Source organism: Lagopus muta, chromosome 2 (assembly GCF_023343835.1).
Source record: "Lagopus muta isolate bLagMut1 chromosome 2, bLagMut1 primary, whole genome shotgun sequence".
Taxonomy (NCBI): domain Eukaryota; kingdom Metazoa; phylum Chordata; class Aves; order Galliformes; family Phasianidae; genus Lagopus; species Lagopus muta.
Genome location: NC_064434.1, coordinates 72381048 through 72401322, shown reverse-complemented (window position 1 = coordinate 72401322; position 20275 = coordinate 72381048). Strand labels below are relative to the sequence as shown.

At 43.0% G+C, this 20275-nt stretch overlaps 2 protein-coding genes across 2 annotated transcripts in view; both read left to right on the top strand.

Moving 5' to 3' along the window:
• LYST (lysosomal trafficking regulator) overlaps positions 1–20275 on the top strand; it is a 135074-nt gene that overhangs the window by 104796 nt on the left and 10003 nt on the right. The window lies entirely within an intron of this gene.
• B3GALNT2 (beta-1,3-N-acetylgalactosaminyltransferase 2) overlaps positions 555–20275 on the top strand; it is a 24707-nt gene continuing 4986 nt past the window's right edge. Inside the window, exons 1-8 of the mRNA XM_048938375.1 lie at positions 555–776; positions 9072–9219; positions 10288–10388; positions 11432–11625; positions 13147–13242; positions 17044–17154; positions 17657–17735; positions 18884–19067. Coding sequence (XP_048794332.1) covers positions 674–776; positions 9072–9219; positions 10288–10388; positions 11432–11625; positions 13147–13242; positions 17044–17154; positions 17657–17735; positions 18884–19067 — 1016 coding nt within the window. The 5' untranslated portion in view covers positions 555–673. The remainder of the gene's footprint in view (positions 777–9071; positions 9220–10287; positions 10389–11431; positions 11626–13146; positions 13243–17043; positions 17155–17656; positions 17736–18883; positions 19068–20275) is intronic.

Sequence of the window (20275 nt, the reverse complement as noted above, 5' to 3'; positions counted from 1 at the left end):
GCCGACGCCGCGCCTCAGCTCAGCGGCAGTGCGACCAGCGCCGGGCTCAGCTCTGCGCGGCGCCCCGCCGGATGGTCGCACGAAGATTTTTCCAGACGGCACAAACGTGGAACGCAGAGCGCGCGGTGCCAGCAGAGCGGTGTGCCAGCAGACAGCCCTCCCTCGGCACGGTTATATAAGGATCTCGCGTCAGCGCTGATGTTTTGGTACCCTGCGTAAATAAAAGTTGCCGTGAGGAGAGAGGGGCCCTGGGGGATTCCCGCGCCGCCCGGTCCCCACGCGCCGTCCGAGGCACGGCTCGCTCCCGACGGCGGGAGGAGACCCGGGGCGGCCAGGTGCGCGGCTGCTGCCCGCCGCGCTCGCGCACGAGGCGAGGCGAAGCCCTGCTCCCCCGGCGCCTCCTCGAGGCAGAGGACGCCGCTCTCCCGCCGCGCCCCCGCCCCGCCGGTCTCAACCTCCCGCGGCATTCTGGGGACTGTAGGCGGCCGCCGCCGCCGCCCGCGCCGCCGCCGCCCGCCGGGGCTGGGGCGGGACTGCAGCTCCCAGCGGCCGCGGGGCAGCGGAGCTCGGCCCGGCCCGGCCGAGCGGCGGCGCGGAGAGGAGGAGCCGCGTTCCGCCGAGCGGGCCCGTAGTCCCGGCGCGGAGGGGAAGGGGCCGGCTGCGGCGGCGGCCAATGCGAAACTGGCTGGTGCTGCTGTGCCCCTGTGCGCTCGGGGTCGCGCTGCACCTCTGGCTGCTGCTCAGCTGCCCCGGCGGCCCCGGGAGGCGGCCGGCAGGTAGGGCAGGGGCTGCTCGGAGGCGCTCCCGCGGCGGGACTGGGGCCGAGCGGGGCGGGGAGCCGGGAGCCGCGGCCGGCCGTTAAACGGCTGCCGGCGGCGGCGAGGGGCCGCGGCTGCTTCCAGCGCTGGCTGCCGACCGACCGGCAGCGCGTCCCGCTGCGCGCTGCTCCGGGACGGGCAGCCCGCGCTAGCCGGTCCTGCGGGGCGGCGGAGAGCTTCTTATAGAGTTGGGGTGCGAGCCGGCGCGAGTGAAAGCAGAGCCGTAAGGGCCGCGTGGCGTTCTTCGTCGTGCGACCTGTGGTTTTCAGGCCGTGGATCTGCACGGCGGGTGGAAATAAGCGTCTGCTTGGGGAGAAACTTCTGTCAGACGCCCGTAGGTGCTGTCTGGGAGCGTTAAGAAATGTTCTTTTTATAGGATGTCTGGGAAACGATCCGGAGATAACAGAGTATTTTGTCCTCGAGCTCTGTTGAGAGACCCAGCAGCCCATTGGGTGACAGAGCCATGCTTTGGGGCAGGTTCTGTACGCAGCGATGCCGAGTCTGCAGGCCTCCAGTACGGCTGGGTACCGCAGGTGTGGGGCGAGCAGGGTGGGAGCTGGGGTGCTCTGGAGACATGGTGTGTGGCTGTGCCTGTGTGCCCCTTATGGAGGGGATTCTAAGTTGTCACAGGAGTTGTTGTTCTGAGGCTGAGGTTCCTCTGGATGCTGGGGGTCACTGTGTCATTCGTCTTCCATGGTGCAGCCCTTGTAAGCTCAGCATGTGGGAGCTGCAGGTGGCTGTGTGAAATCTCATAGAATCACAATCATAGAATCATAGAAAGGTCTGGGTTGAAAAGGACCACAATGATCATCTGTTTTCACCCCCCTTGCTATGTACAGGATCGCCAACCACTAGACCAGGTTGCCTGGAGCCACATCCAGCCTGGCCTTGAATGCCTCCAGGGATGGGGCATCCACAACCTCAGTGGGCAACCTGTTCCAGTGCATCATGGTGACGTTTTCTGTTGAGATTTCTAAAGCAAAAGCAGAGGTTTCTCAGCTTTGGATGGGGAAGAAGCTTTGCTGTTCTGGGATTTCTTGTTAGCATTTGTGTTGGAGTTTGTGCATGTTACCATGAAACTATATTGCATTCAATAGTGCTTTTTTTTTTTTTTTTTTTTTTTTTTTTGGTAGAAGGACAATAAGCATGCATTTAGTTTGTGCAGGGGTTGTAGTTAACAGAGTGATGTATCAGTGCGGAGGGAAGGAAAACTGACACTTCTCATAAAAGGTAAATTTCCATCGTTGGTAGAAAAATGCTCAATATGAGATATGTGCTCTCCACAGGCCTGGTTTTCATGTTGTTTTTTAAGGAGGACTCTGCCCTCACAATAAGAATAGATTTGACTGTGGGACAATGTTTTATAGTAGCTGTGACATAGAAGCACGTTATCTGTGTATTCCCTGGTGTTTCATTTTCCTGTGTAGTGTCTCAACAGTTGCAAAAACTGCCCCAGCACAGATTGAAAGCAATAGAAGAGCAGTTCTACTTTTTGAGAAGTTTTTTCCTCTCAGGAACCATTGTGCATGCATACACATAGATGCAGAATGGAAACTTCTATTAAAATCTGATGGCCTGTTATAACAATAATTTACCTTGACGCAACTGACTCATGAACACAAGACTGAAAGAGCCATCTCTGACTACCCATTGTACTCAACCTTTCTAATAAGCAGCTCTTAATCTTCATGTTTAAATGGCAGCTCTATAGTCTATGTTTATCTAAAAAAGGGTTGGGGCTGCTATGTTTGTTCGCTTGGATTTTAATTGCCTTAGAAAGGGCTGTTCCAGGAGCTTATGGTCTTGCTTGTCCTGCTTCTTCTGCTTCTCCTTCATTGGAAGAGCCTCCTTTAATAAAACCTTCTTCCTGACTGCCCATGTGAAAGGCTGTAGCCTGCCTGCACACTTAGGCCCGCTGTGGCATGTGGTTGTCCTCTGTGTTCATGATGACTTTCACCCCACTGCTGCAGAAGCCAGTATACTGCCAGTATACTTCTTGTACACTCTACTTATTAACTGGAAAAAGTAAATAGGATCAGCCCTGAGATGAAAGGCACTGGCTGCTGACGTAGTGTCCTGACTCCTGGCTCTCTGCTCCTTTTCTTTACCAGTGAATGGGGCTGTAATTCGTGCTTCTGAGCAAGATGTGCAAGAAGGTGCATTTAGGTTTAACTGAAGTCTGACTGGTTACAAACAGGTTCTATCCAAAGGAAATTTCGTGGGTAGGAAGTTTTGGTTAATTTTTGTAAAAGTCATGGATAGCAGCTAATTATAAAATGACCTCAGAAACTTGAGAAAGAACAGACAGACCTGCTTTTCACACTCCATGTGGGTTCATTGCTAATTGTGGGTTTTAATTGATGGCACGATTCTAATTGATAGGAAATAAAAGCCTTCAGTTACTGTACCTAATCAAATGCCCCACAGGTTCAATGTAACAAGCTGCTTTGCTGATGGTAATGCCTTTTCAGACATAATTCCAGTTGTGTTTCTGTGGGTATGTGGCAGCTAAAATGTGGCCCTTGTGGTTCTGTTAAAGTCAGTCTTTTACTAGTGAATATTACGGAGCAGATTAAGAAACACCTTTTTTTTTGAAGCTGCTTGTGTGCCATCTGTTGTCCTGTGGTTCAGCACGTACTTTTCCAGCACTGTCCTAATGGATCCACATACAGAGTTGGTTATGCTGGCAATTAGTGACTTGCCTCACAGAACCAGGACCATGTCCTGCATGGACTGGCCTGTGCACTTGTCAGATGAGAGAGCAGGGAGAGCTGAACCCACTGTTGGCTTTTTGACATGGAAATAACAAAAAGTAGAAAAATCATGTGGTTATGAATAAAACTTTGCTTCGTAAGGAGAAATTCTGCCAAAAAGAGAGAACGTTAAGAGGAAATGTTCTTGGCATCTGTTAACCCTGTCTGTCAGAGAGCAGTGTATTGCTTGATCATAGAGTTGTTTCATCTTTTGTAGGCATGTTAAGGCTGATTAGTCTGATGGCCTTGGAGATTGAAACTGTCTGGCAGCAGGCAGGCTTGGTGTTGGCTCTCTAGCTGTGTGGTTCTGCCTGAGATGTCCATTGTTCCCTGCCTTGGTTCATAAGATCTTACCAGAACATTGTTTTCAGGGTTGGGCCAGGCCAAACAAAACCAACTCTCTCACCTTTGATGAGCATGAGATAATTGTCAATCCAATATTTGTCAACTGAATTAGGATTTTTTTTTTTTTTTTGAGTCTTGCAACTGTTCTATCTGATACATTGCAAACTCCTGATAAGCAACATTAGAAATGCATTTTAATGCATTTTGGCATTAGAGCAAGAGCCAAAGGATGCTCACCAGTTGTGTCATAGCTGAGCAGCCAGGGTAGTGGCTGAAGGAAGCTCTTCTAAATTGCCTACTGACTAGGACAGCCACAAGGAAGCAAGCATCCTTCTCTGGGAGCTGGCTTTGTATTCAGAGGTTGGTAATTACTCTTCAACAGGTAAAGGTGCTGCTCATCACTTCAGGTGTCGCAAAAAGGATTTGCTTTGTTCCTTTTGCCTCTACACTTCTGAGGCTTGGCCTGGAATAGTGTGAGTGCTGTATGGTTGATGGTGTTCAGAGCACTGTCGGCCTGCCAGTATTGCAACTGCTGCTTTGCAATGCTATAGGACCCCACTGTTCTATTTCCTTAAAGGAATTACATTAATGTAAAATTAATAAATAAATCTTCTGCCTGCAGAGGTTTTTTTCATTGAATCCATAAGTGCTTAAAAGCTTGCTTAAAGGCTTGTCTGTGTTAAGGAGTACCGCGCTCCTGCAGAGCAGAGTGCGTGCACTTCTTGTTAGTTTTTAGCTCTGGTTTAACGTAGGTCCTGCAATGAGGTCATGCAGCTCTGCTCACACAAAAACCTGTAATGCAGATGAGCTACAGCAGATTACTTTAAGTGAAGAAGTTTAGAGGTGGAGAGAGAGCTGCTTTTGCTCTTTGGTTTGTTCTTTTTCTGTGTGTGTCAGCACTCTGTGAATACAAACCTTCTTTATATTCAGTTAATTCCTTCCTCCGTGTTTGTTTGGATCTTTCAGAAAGCAGCACAGATGAGAAAGGCATTTAAAAGCAGGGATACATCTTCAAAGTGACAAGAATAGGCAAAGATAACACCTGGATTTGTGGGGGGTGTTCCTTTGGAGTCTTACAAAGTGGATTAGTTGAGAATATTCTTAACTTCTGAGCAGCCTACTTAGTTCTGTCCGTTGACAGACCTGCACAAGGGGGTGGCTGCAGGATGGCAGAAGGCGCAGAGCCCAGCATTCTGCATAGCTGGCTTCGTCCTGCAGTTGCCAGCAGAGGATTACTGCCTGATAGTGCAGTGAGGCATGCGGTGCTGGGCCTCTGTAGGCAAGAGCTCCAGGTGAGTCTCTTCTTTGTCCGGTTCCATGAAGTGTGTTGGTACTGGGTCACTTTGGGGCCTGTGCTCCTGGTAGAACTTGTCTGAAAACATCGTGCAGATTTAGTAGTTGCTCAGGGACTCATCAGTAGAGATGCGTGCAGCAAGATCACGTTTACTTTGTTTATTGACAAAATCAAGCTAAATGATCTCTCAATCTTTTCATGTCCTTGTAATGGCTGTAAATATAATTAACAGCTTAGCTTGACATTTTGTTGAGAGTCAGTCTCACAGGAAGGAGAGATGCTTGTTAATATTTGTAGTGTGGGAAATAATACTTCTGGAGCTGTTGGCTGCAGATGAGGTGGTTCACATCCAAGTAGGGCCAGCAGGCTGACTCACGGCAGCGACCTCTTCCCACAGTCACCTCATCAGGAGGCGCTGCTTTGTTTTCAGCCTCATCTTCTAAGGGCACATCTTTGTGCTGTATGGATGTATTCCCCTCCTCCTGCATTTCTTCCTGACTTTGATCCATTGATAGCTCTCAGTCATGTTTGACAGACAGGTGGAGGTCACAAAGACTGGTGTTTTCCCCAGGTTTCACATCCTGTGCCAGCTTATGGCAGGTCGTACTGAGGTGAACACTGCACCAGTAGAGATACGTGTTTGGTCAGACGTCAGAGAACTGTGTGGGAGCCTGTCCTTACAAATACCCCAGCCTAAGAAAAGCTGCTGAAAGAACTAATTAGGCGTGTGGCACAAGATTCTGGCAGGCTGGGCTTCTGTCATTCTTAGTGCTGACAGAAGTACTCGTTATGGTTTCTGTGTAGAACAAAATAGATCTCAGTGGCTGGGAAACAGGCTGCCTCCATTCACATCTTCATAGTCTTTGCTGTGGGATAACGGACTTAAGCAAAGTGTCAGTGAAAGCAACTTGTGCCTGATGCTGGGAGAGCGTGGGGTAGGCACTGCATGTTTGGCTGCTTACACTTTACTGAGAAGTCCTTGGCTGCTTGATGCACCTGCCACGCAGACCTAAGAATTCCAAAGCAAGGCAACTAATGGGAGCGTGGCCTTTTAACTGAAAAAAGCTTTCCCTCCTGCATCCATTCAGTTGGTGGCACTTTTAGGATTTAACATGGAATGTGATATATAGTCTTCCTGTTGTTGTTCTTTTGGTTTTCTTTTCGCGTCTGGTTTTTCCACAGTTAGCAGACCTGTAACCACATGCCTGTAAAGTACTTTCTCTGTGAAGCAAATGGGAGTGTAAGTAGTGCAAGGTGGCAGAGACTTGCACTGGATCATGCAGAGAGCCAGTAGCATAGCTAACATTAGGCTTCTGCTCACCTTCTCCATCTTCCACCAAAAAAAACAACGTTTGCAGTTTTCCCTTTGTTTTGTAACTGGAAATTGTAATGGCTTGGTTGTCTTGTACAATCAATGCAAGTTAAGAGCAATACAGTAGATATGTATTTTTTAAGCTTGTTGTTAGTGCTTCACATTTTGGCCTAAGAATGCACAAAAATAGAAGATATGATAATTCACTTTGGTCCCCAGTGTCAAGTATTGATTTCTTATATAAATACTTAGTTACTATTGACTTGGAGGTCAGCATTGTTTTCTTGTGACTTATGCTGCATCAGATCATATAAGTGACATGTCTAAATTGTATGTATAAGTGAATAATAGCTTCATGGTTTTTTCCCCCACCTTTCTGACTTTTTCTTGCTCTTTTTTGATAATACTAATTCAGAGAGAAACATCTGAATCTGTTTTCCAGAAAGCTTAGCAAGTATTGTTACTACTTCTCAGCAGAAAGTAGAAACCTTTGCTACCAAGTAAGGAGCTCATTCATCAAAGTTTTGAAAAATTAAGCTTTCCTGTGGCCTTTTTCTTTTTTCTTCTTTCTTCTTTCTTCTTTCTTTTTCCATTCTCAGTGGTTTTAAAACTACAGCAGCATACCCTCAAGGGCAGAAAAGAAAATCTTCTGAGTATGGGCTGCTGTAACACTACCTTACAAAGCTAAGAGACTGCCTAAAACAGGAGAACTGTTCTCAGTGCGGTAGGATACTGATTCTGAAGCATCTGCTATATTAATGCTGTTCCCACGTGAATGGTTCGTAAGACAAAGCTTCACTCATTTTGAAATATAAACTGAATAAAAAAAACTGTATTTTTGATTCAAGTAGGTTTTTGTTTTGTTTTAATTGATTGATGCCAACTTATGGTATTCTAAATGAAGTCATCCCATGGACATCTGTGCAGAGTTTCATTTTTCTTAAATTTTGGTTTGGTGAAATTGCTCTGCTTTGAATTAAAAGTGATATTTTAAAAACAGGATCTGTATTAAAAGTGATATTTTAAAAACAGGATCTGTACAAACAGTGTCTAATGTGCAGTCAGAAAACACGTGTGTCCTCCTGTGAGATTTGTGCTGGAGGCTTGCAGCTAAGGCTGTTGAGAGAATAATCACAGGAATGTGTGAGAAAGAGCTATGAGACCTTAGAGGAATTTGTTGTAATGTTGTAGTCTTAGAGACGTGTGGCTGTATCATGTACTTCTGTTGTGGAGTTGTGGCAGATCTTGGTTATTTAGTGGCCTTTGAAGACTTGCAGGGATTCCAGGCAGTCAGTATTTAGCAGCCTACTGGAAGGCTAAAACTGTGTTTGGATTGAATGATGTGTTTCATACACAAGTTTCTCTGTGTGTTTTATAGGGCAACCAGTTTGGACTTAGCTCCATCAGCACACAAATAATATCCCTGAACCTTGCCACCCATTCAGTCTGCCATTTCTATACGAGGTATAGCAGTTGAATGTAGTGAAAAACTGATGCTGAAGAATGGAAATAATGGATCACTGCTTGGGTTTAATTCCTTTTGAGTCTAAGCTGATGTAAACTCTTCTCAATATGTTAATGCTCAGCTTAAGTTACCGATAAACTTGCCAGCACAAGTTCATTTAAATAATATGGAACTTAAACCTTCTTTTCCCTTGAAAATCACTATTTGCATGCTCAGAACAGAAATATTTAGTGGGAAATAGACTGAGAAAGATTTGCCTGTAGAAGCACCACAGTCTACATGCCATGCTATTGTGCTGTCCTAGGAATCAGTAGCAGAGCACTGTTTTATTTGGCTGTGGGATTCAGGTCTCAGGTGCAATTCATTATGAAGACACCCTAGAGCAAAAAAGTATTCTTCTGCAAGTCTGGATGTTGATTGAGCTACTTCCTGGCTGTTCTCAGGTTTTGTGATCTCTAAGTTAAACCAGCACAAGCTAAACCATGGATTACAAGTGTTGGCTGTGATGTCCAGAGACTGTGCAGGGATGTCAGACCCTGTGTGAAGGCACACGGTGCTGCCCAGCTTCGAGCAGCTGGAAACAACAGGCCTCGGCGTGGTAGAGTGAAGTGGTGAAGCTGAGGGGTCCAGCAGCCTTAAGAACAAACAGAGGAAAAATTGGCATGTTTTTGAATCTGACAGGCTTGGTTTAAATATTTCTTCTTCTGGGTAGAATCATGGTAAATTATAACAGTGAAGGCTTTGTACCAGGTGCCCAGGCTTTAGGATAAAGAAGTGCCTGCAAGCGAGCAGGAGGCTCGAGTTCCCATGAGACTGGCAGAGTGCACAGTAGGACCTTGTACCTTACCCACAGGATTTCTGACCTGCTTTGTTCATTCCAGGAGTGTTTTTACAGATTGATAGCGAAGGTTTTGGTGTGCTGAAGATGTTTTCCTGTTTCTGAACCAAGAATGCAACAGTAATTTTATCTCTTGTTTTTAGTGTTTCAGGTACTCGGTACTCTTGCTTTTGATGTGCATTTTAATTACTGCTTGCAGCTCAGAATCGTGCATATAACGTACCTGTTGTTACTTTATATTTCTAGGTCCGCTGGCCTTCTTTCCTCAGTGGAAGCTGAAACATTATGATGTTGTTGTAGGTGTTCTGTCAGCTCGCCACAATCATGAACTGCGCAGTGTTATAAGGAACACTTGGTTCCAGCACTTGAAACAACACCCAACACTGAGCCAACGGTAATCTCTAGTGTTTTGAACTTTTGGGGCTGTGAAAACAATATTATGCATAAATCTCTTGATTTAATCATTTTTTAAAAAAGGATTTCCATTTTTTCCCCTTCATTTTGAGCATTTTATGTTCCGATCATTTTAAAATCTGCTTAGTGCTGTATAAAAATACCGCTTGTTGCGGGCTGGAACTGTTTTATACAGGAAATTCTAACTGTACAGCTGTATACAGAAACTTTTGATGGTTCAACTGCTCGCTGCTGTTCATTTTTACAATTAATTGCTGTTGTTCATTAGTGATGTATCAGACTTTCCCTTTTCCACGTTGCAGTGTGTGCTTTGTATGGTATGCAGCTTGACTTGCTTAGTAACCCAGAATACTTGAAAGCAAGCACAATTGTCTTTGGTGAGAGCACCACAAAATGTTTTTAACAGCTTCAACTGTGAAGTTGAGATAAAGTTTAGGTGTATTTCCCACTGACACAAGTATACCAGCAGTACCCTTCCTGACCACCACATAGACCTGTCAATCTGCAGACCAGACATTTTTTACTGAGAAAATTCTGCAGTTCATTCCTGGAACCACTGTGAAGTTTATAGGCCTCCCCTCTAAGTACCTGCCTTATACTGAAAGCCATTTGCTGTTCACAAATTTGGTGTGCAGTACAGCATGAAGCATAGCTGCTTTGATCATCTGAAAATGTGACCTTTCATAGTTTAGATGGAATCTGAGGAGGATATTTAGCTGCTGAGTGAAAGACTGGGTGGAGGTCGATGCTCTTGCTGGTTGTACTGCTTATTGTCTCCTGACTTGCACTGTCAGGACTGGGGCTGAAAACAATCCCGATCCTGGTGGCCAGTATTCCTGTGCCCTTGTGTAAAAGGCTGTTCTGTGTTTGCAGCTGAGCCCCCACACAGGGATTCATACGGTTTCTGTATGCAGAGACCCTCATTGTTGATCTTCAGGGGTTTTAAATCTTAATCTTGGGGAAGGTGGGCTGCTGTGATCAAATAAGTTTATTGAAGGTGAAGGGAGGAGGGAAAAGAACTGGTGTTAATAAAACCAAATTATTTTAGTGTCCTTGTGAAGTTTATAATAGGTGCACGTGGTTGTGCTGTGCCAGTGGAGGACAGAGAAGACCCCTACTCCTGCAAGCTTCTGAACATCAGTAATCCAGGTATAGAAGTTAACTTCTAAAAATTCTATGATCTGAACTAGAAATGATCACCTTTTATGAAAATAACTTGAGGTGCTTAACTGAGATGGATATTCCTTAAATGAACGCTGTCTAGAATTTGCTGTCCTGACGGTCACACAACCTTCCTGTAAGTGCCAAGTGCAGGCATGGAGAGGGGAGGTCTTGAGGGTGTGAAGGGGAGGCTGTTGGATTCTAATGAATTTGCATTCTTCTTGTATCAAGGAATGGTCTCTCCCATGTGATATATTTTTATTATACATTTTTTACTATATCCCTGTGTGAAATCAAGTTGGAGGGAGCTTCGGTGACGCAGTCCAGTACCATACATGAGTGCAGACAGTAGGAAGGCAAGAAAAGGCTCTGTTGGTGAAATGAGTTCCAAGCAAGTCTGGCTGATAGAAATAAAGAAGCAAAGTGAAATGCTGCCTTACAAAAATACTTTAACTAAAATTACAAATTTCTTCCTGACATTTTTTTTTTTTCTATTTAATTTTGCTCTTTAATTACAAGTTATCTAAGGACTGCCTGGCTGTGGAGCCAGAGTAATTTCTGTAACCTTTGGATATGAATGGCATAACCTCTGCTTAGCCAGTCTCCCAAGAATAACCATTGCCTCAGGGCACGGGGGAGGGCATAATGCTAAAACAGGCAGCCAAGTTGAGCAAAAATGTATGCCATTTTGGTACATAATTATTTTAATATATTAATACACAGACATATACATGATCAAGAAGCATTTACATCTTCACATTGTGAATTTATTGTTTTTCTCTGTGGATGCATAGGCAATGGCTTGCTATTGCTGGTAACCTGCAGACTGCTGCATCACTGGGAGTTTCTCCTTACTGCAGTCTGCAGTCAGCTGTCTTTTCTTCTCCTCCAGCACTTGGTTATCCTTGTGCACTTGCCAGCCATGGAAGCTAATCAGCATGCTTTGCGTGTATCCAGGTGCTTTGTGTATATGCAGTTCCAGAGCTATGAAATCTTCTCACATTATCTCTGTCCTTTCTTTTTTCATCTAGTTTTGAATCAGGAAATTGAAGCATTCAGCCTCCCTGAGGACACACCTTCTGTGCTATCTGAGGACAGAGTTGTCAGCGTGAACTTCCGTGTGCTTTACCCCATTGTCATCACCAGTCTTGGGGTCTTTTATGAAGCTGATGGGGTGGGATTCCAGAGGAACATCACTGTCAAACTGTACCAGGCAGAACATGAGGTAGAGTATTGCACTTTTCTTTTACAAGTGAACTGAGGCATATTGTCTGTATTGCAAACTTATTTCTTACAGAAAGCAACATGCTGTGTTGGTGATTTAGAAGAGCAATACTTAAATGGCAAGCACAGGAATTGTATTTTACTTCAGTTGCATCATAAATTCTTATTTCACACCTATATATATGCAGTACAGGTGAGAAAAAGAAAAGGAAATCAAAACAGTTTCATAAAGTACTATGAGTAAATTTAAATGCTTTTTGAACGAACACTAATAGCTAATTCCAGGCTACACTTCTGGTTACATTTGAGATTCTAAAATATTAATAGGTATTAAGGAATAAAAAAAAATCTGTTAAATACATGTAAAACACATGCCCAGAAAAATGCATTGACTTTGGGACAAAGATGTGCAGTGTATGTCTGAATTTTTTCTTGTCTATTCTTTGGCATTTTGGCTTTTTTTTTCTGAAAGTGCTGCTTTTTACAGGTAATGAGCTTCCCCTGATGCAATTCAAACAGTGATAATTCCCCTAACTTCTAAGCTCAGATGTGGGCATAGCACACACATAATTTAGTGTCTGGTGGGAAAAAAAAATAATTGAGCATAATCAGGAAGCACTTCTGTGCTGTGCAAGTGACAGAGCACTGGCACAGGTTGCTCCAGCCTCCCTGGAGATCTGCAAAGGCCACCTGGATGTGGCCCCAGGCACCCTGCTCTGTGTGTCCTGGCTGGAGCAGGGGATGGAGCACATGGAGCACAGAGGTTCCTTGCTAACCTCAGCCGTGCTGTGATCCTGTGGTGTTCACTGCATTTAATATTTTGCATTTGTCTCTCCTAATAAGTTGGTGGGTGAGTGTCAAGGCTCATGGCAGTGATACATTAGAGAGAATTGTAAATTTAAGAAAATAATTAAAATTAAGTGCAGAAAATATACCGAAGTATGACTTTTATGAATGAATAATGAGAGGTGGTTTTATAATACAAAAAAAAAGGTATAATATAATCAGATTTATGTTTGCTAAATGGTAGAATACTAAATGTTAACACAGATCAAGTTATTAGGCTGTTAGGTTTTTACTTCCAGTGAAGGTGAAAAATTAGTATCATAGGAAAGCTTGGAGACTTTTCTAAAGATTGCAAATCTGGTGATGCAGCATCTTTATGTCGCTCTTTTACGACCTAAGAGCTGTTCGGTGGCCTATTTGATATAGTCCTAATTAAGTTTTAGGGGACAGCATCCTCTGTTGCAAATAGCAGTCAGCTGTTTAAACAGAAGATAGGAAGTCTGTTATCTGGGACACTGAGTGTTCCAGATGATCTGCTGCCTTGGCTGGATTCTGGTTGAGCTCGCACTCTTGTTGCTTGCTTCCCTCTCTTCAGTCCAATGCTTGAATGCCATGGGGTCTCATAAGAAGACAGTTTTCAGTAATCTTTATAGGATGCCTTAAGTCTGTTTCATTGTAACTGAGATGATGAGATTTGCCTAATCTCACAGCACTTTACTGCCTTTGTTGTTCACAGGAAGCTCTCTTCAGTGCGCGCTTTAGCCCACCAAGCTGTGGAGTGCAAGTGAACAGACTGTGGTACAAGCCAGTGGAGCAGTTCATTTTGCCAGAGGTATGCATGGTGTCAGAAGTGCCTTCGGTTCTTTCAAGTTAGCCAGAGTGATTGACTAATAGAACTGACCTGTGCTCGAGGCAGAAAAGGGCAAGTGAAAACCTCTGGTCTCTGGTATTCATATTTGGGGTCCAGAATTTCTTTTTCACCATCTTGTTTACCACCAGTTGTTAAAAAGGAAAATGCGATTAGTTGGAGAAGATGTTTCTGCTTCCAGGGTCTTGGACACAACAGTGGTGTGTTATGGTCACAATGACAGTGTTAGCCAAATAGTTATTAAGATGTGCTTACTTAGATCCCCTGAGATTTCAGTAGTTGTGTTTCTGAACAACGTTGGCAAGGAAATTGTTCCATCATTGAATCACGCAGGAAAACTTCAAGGTCTTTGGTAGAGTCTTGTGAAAATATAAGCTGGAGGATGTGTGGCACAGTGTAGGCTGTGGGTTTTCACATGGTAAAACTCGTATTTTAAAACATGTCAACATTCTGTGGCTGTGCCCCTCAGAAATTTGGGAAAGACCTTTATTCTAGGCAGTAATGACAGCACTGGCATTCTCAATTGTCCTGAGATACCATTTTAGCCAAGCTGTCACAGCCAGGGACTGAAGGGTTTGTTTGTTTGTTTTCTTCTTATTGGCTTTGGGAGGTTCAGTCCAAGATGGGTTTTGGTATAGGGCTCTAGTTGTGGCAGCTTGGGAAGGAACATGATCAAACACAGAAGAAACAGAATATACAAAGGAAAACATTCTGATATTGTTACAGAGAAAGGTTAGTGAATACAAGTTGACTCAGAATGAGGATTCCAGTTCAGTAGATCCTCCTGGGTGCAGGAATTTTTCCTGTTGGACCAGCAGCACCACTTTTAATATGTCAACTGCCATTTTACGCTGTTTTTCTTCATTTAAGTATTCTTCTATACGATTGGGTCTTTGCTGCTATTTACATAAGTTGTCTTTGGGTCTGGGTTGTTTTTTATGGCAGAAGTTAAATGTTGTATGAAAGAATATAATGAGAGAGAAAACTGAAGGGGAGGGGAAGACATTTGGGCCAGTTTCATCCCTGATTTGTTTCCCTGGCTCTGTACAAATGACTGCATTTGGAAGCCCGCTCCTCTTAAGAGGGCTGCTGCTGATTAATTGGTTTGTCATCTTAATCAGGTTTTAGACTTTTTTTTTTAGTGTTGCTTCCTCAGTAATTTGCTGGTGTAACAAGGAAGACTTACTCCTCTTAGTCTTTGTTCTGAGACATTAAAATTCTAGGCAGTTGTAATTTGGATATAAATGACTGCATTTTTCGTGAAAGGCAGATGGGAAATATTTCATTTAGGAAGAGGATATTAGCATTCATTTATTTCTTTGTGTGGGCATCCTTAATCTGATATATGTCACACGCTGAATGCTTACAGGATAACGTGATGTTTCTAATGTAGATTAATACGGTTTATGCACAGCATGTCGTCTTCTGTGGTAGTTAAGATGCTGAAGCATAAAAGATGATTCAGAAGAGAGAGAACGCCCACGTGTTCCTACCTACTTCTTTAGCAGTAAATTTAGTGAGCGGTTTAATTATCACAAGATGGTTTCTGAGACAATATCTATTCTCTGCCCTCGCACCTTCAAGAATTAATGGATCGCACCAACTGCTGAAGAGCTTCATTCATCTTCCAACTGAAGTGCTGCTCTTTCTCCTCATCTGGAGGAAAGGGAGAGAAATACAGCACCGAAGAAGCATCTGGCAAGCCAGATTGCTGGAGGCTGAACTGATCGTTCCACTTTGCAGCGACTGTAGGCACAGAAGAGCAGCACCACCAGCAGATAACTAAAACTCACACGTGGGCTTCCTACAGCCAAGTCCTGGCAATGCGTTTGTGTTGACAAAAAGCCAAAGGCTGCTTGCATGAGAATGGAACTCTGTGCCACATGTATTCCATACCACTGACGGGGAGTAGCTGGAGAGACAGGAAGGACAGTGCTGTTCAACATTAGGAAAGGAGTTTGGCAGGGCTGCATCACGTCGGTACACCTGTTCCGTATTCACTGTAATTACTGCTGTGTTCTGGCAACAACAAGGTTGGAATTTAAATGGGGAAAAACAGATGATGTAGTCTCAGGTGTGCCACTAATGCTTTGCTTTTAGCATTTTTGGGCTTCAGTTTCCATTAAACAGCTTAGAGTAAGAATAGCTGAAGGCTGAAGTAATTAGAAAATTTGCTTACAAGTCTCCCAGCCTGGAAAGTAGTGATAGTTTCTAGCTTTAGAACGTCTTGCATTTAGGGTTCACTGGTAAAAATGGATTAAGACTCCTGGTACATGTTTGAAGTCAGTAATACTGAACAATAAGAATTTTAATGTTGTAACATTTCTGATTGCTGAATAGTGAAAGGACTTAGAAGCTTACTAAACAACTGAATAGTGGTTGTGTCTTCATATCAGGCGTAAAAATGGGATTAAAGCCCAGTCCCTACTTGAAAATAAAAATAAGTTAGAATGGTGGATGACATCCTCTGCAAACACGGAAATTCAGTGTATGGGTTTCACTGTGTGTGGATGTTTATGAGTCCTGGTACTAAGAAATGTCTTAGTGGCCCATTTGGTTTGATAACTGACAGGTAATTGAAGAAGCGAGGGAAAGATATTGAGCACGCAAGTCGGGCTTGAGTGAACACTGACTAGCTCTGTTATTAGATTATAAAGCTGACATTATAAATAATAGATGTGAACCTTCTGAAATATGCAGCTGTAATTAACTTCTGAGACTGTTGCAGATGTTAAGACCTACTTCTGGAGAAAAGCAAAGAATCGAGCAGGGCTGTAAGCTGGGCATGGTAGGTTGTCAGCAACTGGAGGGCCTCTGGAAAAGATGGACAAGGAAGCTTAAGTGGGATAAAGCTGGGAGGCTGGCAAAATTAAATAGAAATGCATCTACAGATAGCTGAAACATGTTGTTTCTGTTCTGAGGCCCATACGAGGTGCCAGGGTTTTTCCTATGAAACTGGGAGAAACAAAACTGAATGCACTCATCATTTAGCAATCAGGAGTGTAATATCCCTGCAACTCCACACCACCTTGTGATTAAGGTGAGATGATTTAAAAGAAAGGAAGAAAGAAAATATACTATTGCCACCACTCTTAGCTGTTCAGCATACCACTTGTTCTTCCTAGGGGTCTTTGGGAAGTCTTATATTGCATAGGTTATAGTTGGACTGCTGGAGGGATGAGTTTCAAGTTGAGATAAAGTGCTTTTAAATGCAGTATATTTTTTTAAAGGAATAACATAAATTAAGAGTTAAAAATATTCAGTTTTGAAGAGATTCAGTTATTTTTCCTTCTCCTTTCCCTGCCTGCCAAGATGACATGCCAGAATTCTGTGACTACAGTGGTTTGTGACAGCTTTGCCAGGATAAAGATGGCACTGTTTTCCTTTGAGTGTTGCTGATGCTCAAGGCTCTGATCTCTGGTTATAGCAGATAACTAAAAAGCAGCACTTATTTCCAAATCTGTTTTAACGTACGTCTTGCTGATGTTAAAAAGGCAAAGGCTTTTGCAGTAGAGATTTCTGTTAAAAATTTAATGTTCCTAATTCACATTCATGATTAGTCCTAAAAGCATGGTTGTATTACTGAGTTTCACAGATGTATTTTTCTGAGACTTTTTTTGAAGTATAAGTAAAACATTTACGTTGTGTTCAAGCTGTCCATTTTGTGAAGTTGACTATTTTAAAATTAAAAAAAATCCACACAAAACTCTTTAATTTTTTAAAGTCTTTAAATACCTGCATAACCACCTCCTGCTCTCTTAACAGAGTTTTGAAGGCACCATTGTATGGGAGAGCCAGGATCTACAGGGCCTTGTTTCAAGAAACCTTCACAAAGTGATGGTGAATGATGGAGGGGGTGTTTTCAGAGTCATTACAGTGAGTCAGCTTATCTTCTCTTCCACCACGTTTCCACTTTTCCTAGAACTCTTACAACTCAGTGTCTTGCTTTCCTGCATTTCTCTATAAAACATCAATTCAGTTGGGGCCCCTGACGTCTCGGAGCAAAAGTTTGCTTTACCCAGGAAAAGAACCAGGGCATACAAGAAATGATGCCAGCATGGGACATCTTCTTGTGTTTTGAGTGCAGTTCAGCCATTGTCTTTCAGTAGGTGATGAGATAAGTATAATTGCGATGCCCATTGTTACTGTGGTTTTGGATTCAGGGTGCATTAAAGTGAAACTTTCAAAAATGCCACAAAATTTTACAGTTCAAAATCCTACTCTTTGTCTCTCGTTATGCAGGCACCTAAACTAGAACTGTTTTCAACTCATTCCATTCTTAGTTTCCAGGAAATTTCATGCCCTAAAATCAGTGGAAAGCAGATCAGTAATGAGAGTTTAATTAATTTGTTTCTTTCCATGATTGTGTCCTCGACAGGCAGGGGAAGGGCTGTTGCCACATGAACTCACAGAAGGTGTGGAGGGGATAGCAGGTGGTTTCATCTACACTATTCAAGGTAAGTTTTCAGACAGCACTGCGTTTGATGTTGTTATAAAACAGGAACTTTAAGTTACTTTTCTGAGGTAAATTAATGCTCACTCTATTAACTTGATCAGCTTATTGTTTCCACTAAAAGAATTATTTCTTTTTAATGCTCAGCATCAGCGTCCTGCCGTGCCTTCTTTGTTTGCCATTTGCCAGCTGCTCCAATTGACTTTAATCTCATTGTCTTTTTATTAACAGAAACAACATCTTTCAGTAGTCTCCTCTGTCCTTGTTTTCTGTAACCCAAACCCAAGTTTAAAACTCTGTGTGCAATGTGGTCCTCAGGAGATCTTTCCTTGGTGATGTTCACATTTGCTCCCGTCCTGCTACTTTCAGAATTATTAAAGTTTGCTATCAAACTAACAAGCAGCAGTTACCTAATGCAGCCTGCTTCTTCACTGCTGTTGTTTCACACCTATTTCAGCAGAACATTCAGAGACTCTGTAAGGGCCCTTTCCAGTTTCTTAAGATGTTGGCTGCATCATACTGTAATATATCCTCATCTGTCCATCATAGCCAATACAGGCAATGAGTTTCAGAGTGTTACTCCTGTCTTTTCGTAGCTAGATACAGCAATATAGCTGGGCAGTCTTCTCATCTTGTCTTTTGTGTAGAAACATAAACTGAGATGTGCTAAGGCCCATCCCTCCCGATGTTGGATAAGTTCCTCAGTGCAATGAACTCTTCTTACCGAGAAGTTCAGTATTGCAAGATCTTTTTAGCTTTTACCTACAGTCAGGTATGTGGTGAAGTTCAGCAGAGACCAACTATGCTACATCAAAACAGGGCCAGTTTAGTTATCTTTAGCAAAGGATATTTTCTTTGTTTTGAGGTTTCTGTAACAGTAACAGAGTAAACTCTGCTGGTAAGAGTAACAGTGAACAGCTTTTTGCATTGAACAATTTTAAAAGGTCGAATTCCTTTGTTACTGAGGAGTACTTTTTTATTTGTTCTGCAACTTTTAACCTCATATACATTTTAAAATTGATTGTAGGATTTTTGTAATCTCATTAAACACCTTTTCAGATTTGTCTGTATGCTGCATATGATCCAAAAGAAATATGTAAAATATTATGTAGGTACACATCTTTGTTTAACAATGGCTGCCGCTTCTTTCAGAAGGTGATGCTCTGTTAAAAAGCCTCCATAGTCGCCCAGAAAGGTTTACAAGTCACATAAAAAGTCTTGAGAAGGAAGATACTTTACTGGAGGAAGAAAGCAGTACCTATGATGATATTGTTTTTGTAGATGTTATTGACACTTACAGAAATGTTCCATCTAAACTACTGAACTTCTACCGATGGTAAGTTGAAAGAATGGTGTTTTCTCTTAGGAACCTTGTTTGTAGTGTGAGATAATCCAGCATATTACATTATATGACACTTTCACAAAGTGCATACCTTATGTGATTTCCTTCATCTAGCTATGCTTCTCTCTCACAGTTTTGAGGCACATAGTATATCTAATGAATAAAGTATTTGGTGCCTTAAATGAGTGTGACTGGCAAGGCAGGCCTTTCTGCTCTAAGAGTCCAGGTGACAAAATTGTTGTGTCTTTGAATTTCTTTTGTTTCTGACCATCAGTTTTACTTTTCTAAAGGATGTTTTTTGGCCAGCTTAGAGTTAGACCTTAGAGTTTCAGTTTGTGCCTGTTGCCTCTTGCCATGTTGTTGGATACAACTGAAATGAGCGTGGTTCTGTTGACTTTACAGCCTCCCTTCAGGTATCTATAGATGCTGATGAGAGCCCTCCTGATCTCCTTTTCTTCAGGCTGAACAGTCCCTGTTCTCTCAGCCTTTCCTCATAAGAAAGATGGTCCAGTCCCAGATTCTCTTAGTGGCCCTGCACTGGATGCTCTCCAGCCAGTATATTTGTGTCTCTTTACTGGTTAGCCCCTGGACTGGACGCTGTCCTTCAGTTGTGTTCTCAGCCATGCTGAATGGAGGGGAAGGACAGGAGGATTGCATAGTGTGGGGAAGAAAGGGTGAGAGGAAGCATTTTCATAATATATCATCTATGTTATTCTGAGACAACTGTTTCAATTAATTGATCCTGAATGGAGTAAGAAGTACAGCTGAGTTTTAGCTGCTGGCGAGATTCTACATTTCTTTAACAAATGTCGTGGTTAAGAATGTAACTGAAAACTGAAACATGCTTTCAGTTCTAAAAAGGGAGATTAAATGTTAAAGATGTAGATCTCAGTGATCATTTCTTAGAGGTTAGCAAAATCTTCAGGATTTAGTACTGTAAAACTTAAGGAAAATGCTTTCCTGTCTGAAATTACTCTCTGAAACAAAGTTGGATGAAACCAAGGAATAATCCCTAGAATCTCAAGCTTTGGTTATTTTACAGATGATGGGTATTTCAGACAGTTTCAAACAGTTTTTTTCCTATTAGAAGCATGCTTTGTAGAGGAAGCCTAAGTACCAGGTTGTTTCCTCAGGTGTTCTGTGTAACTTCTACAGCTGTACTGCCCTTGAACTGACCATCTCATCCTGAAGAACAGACCACT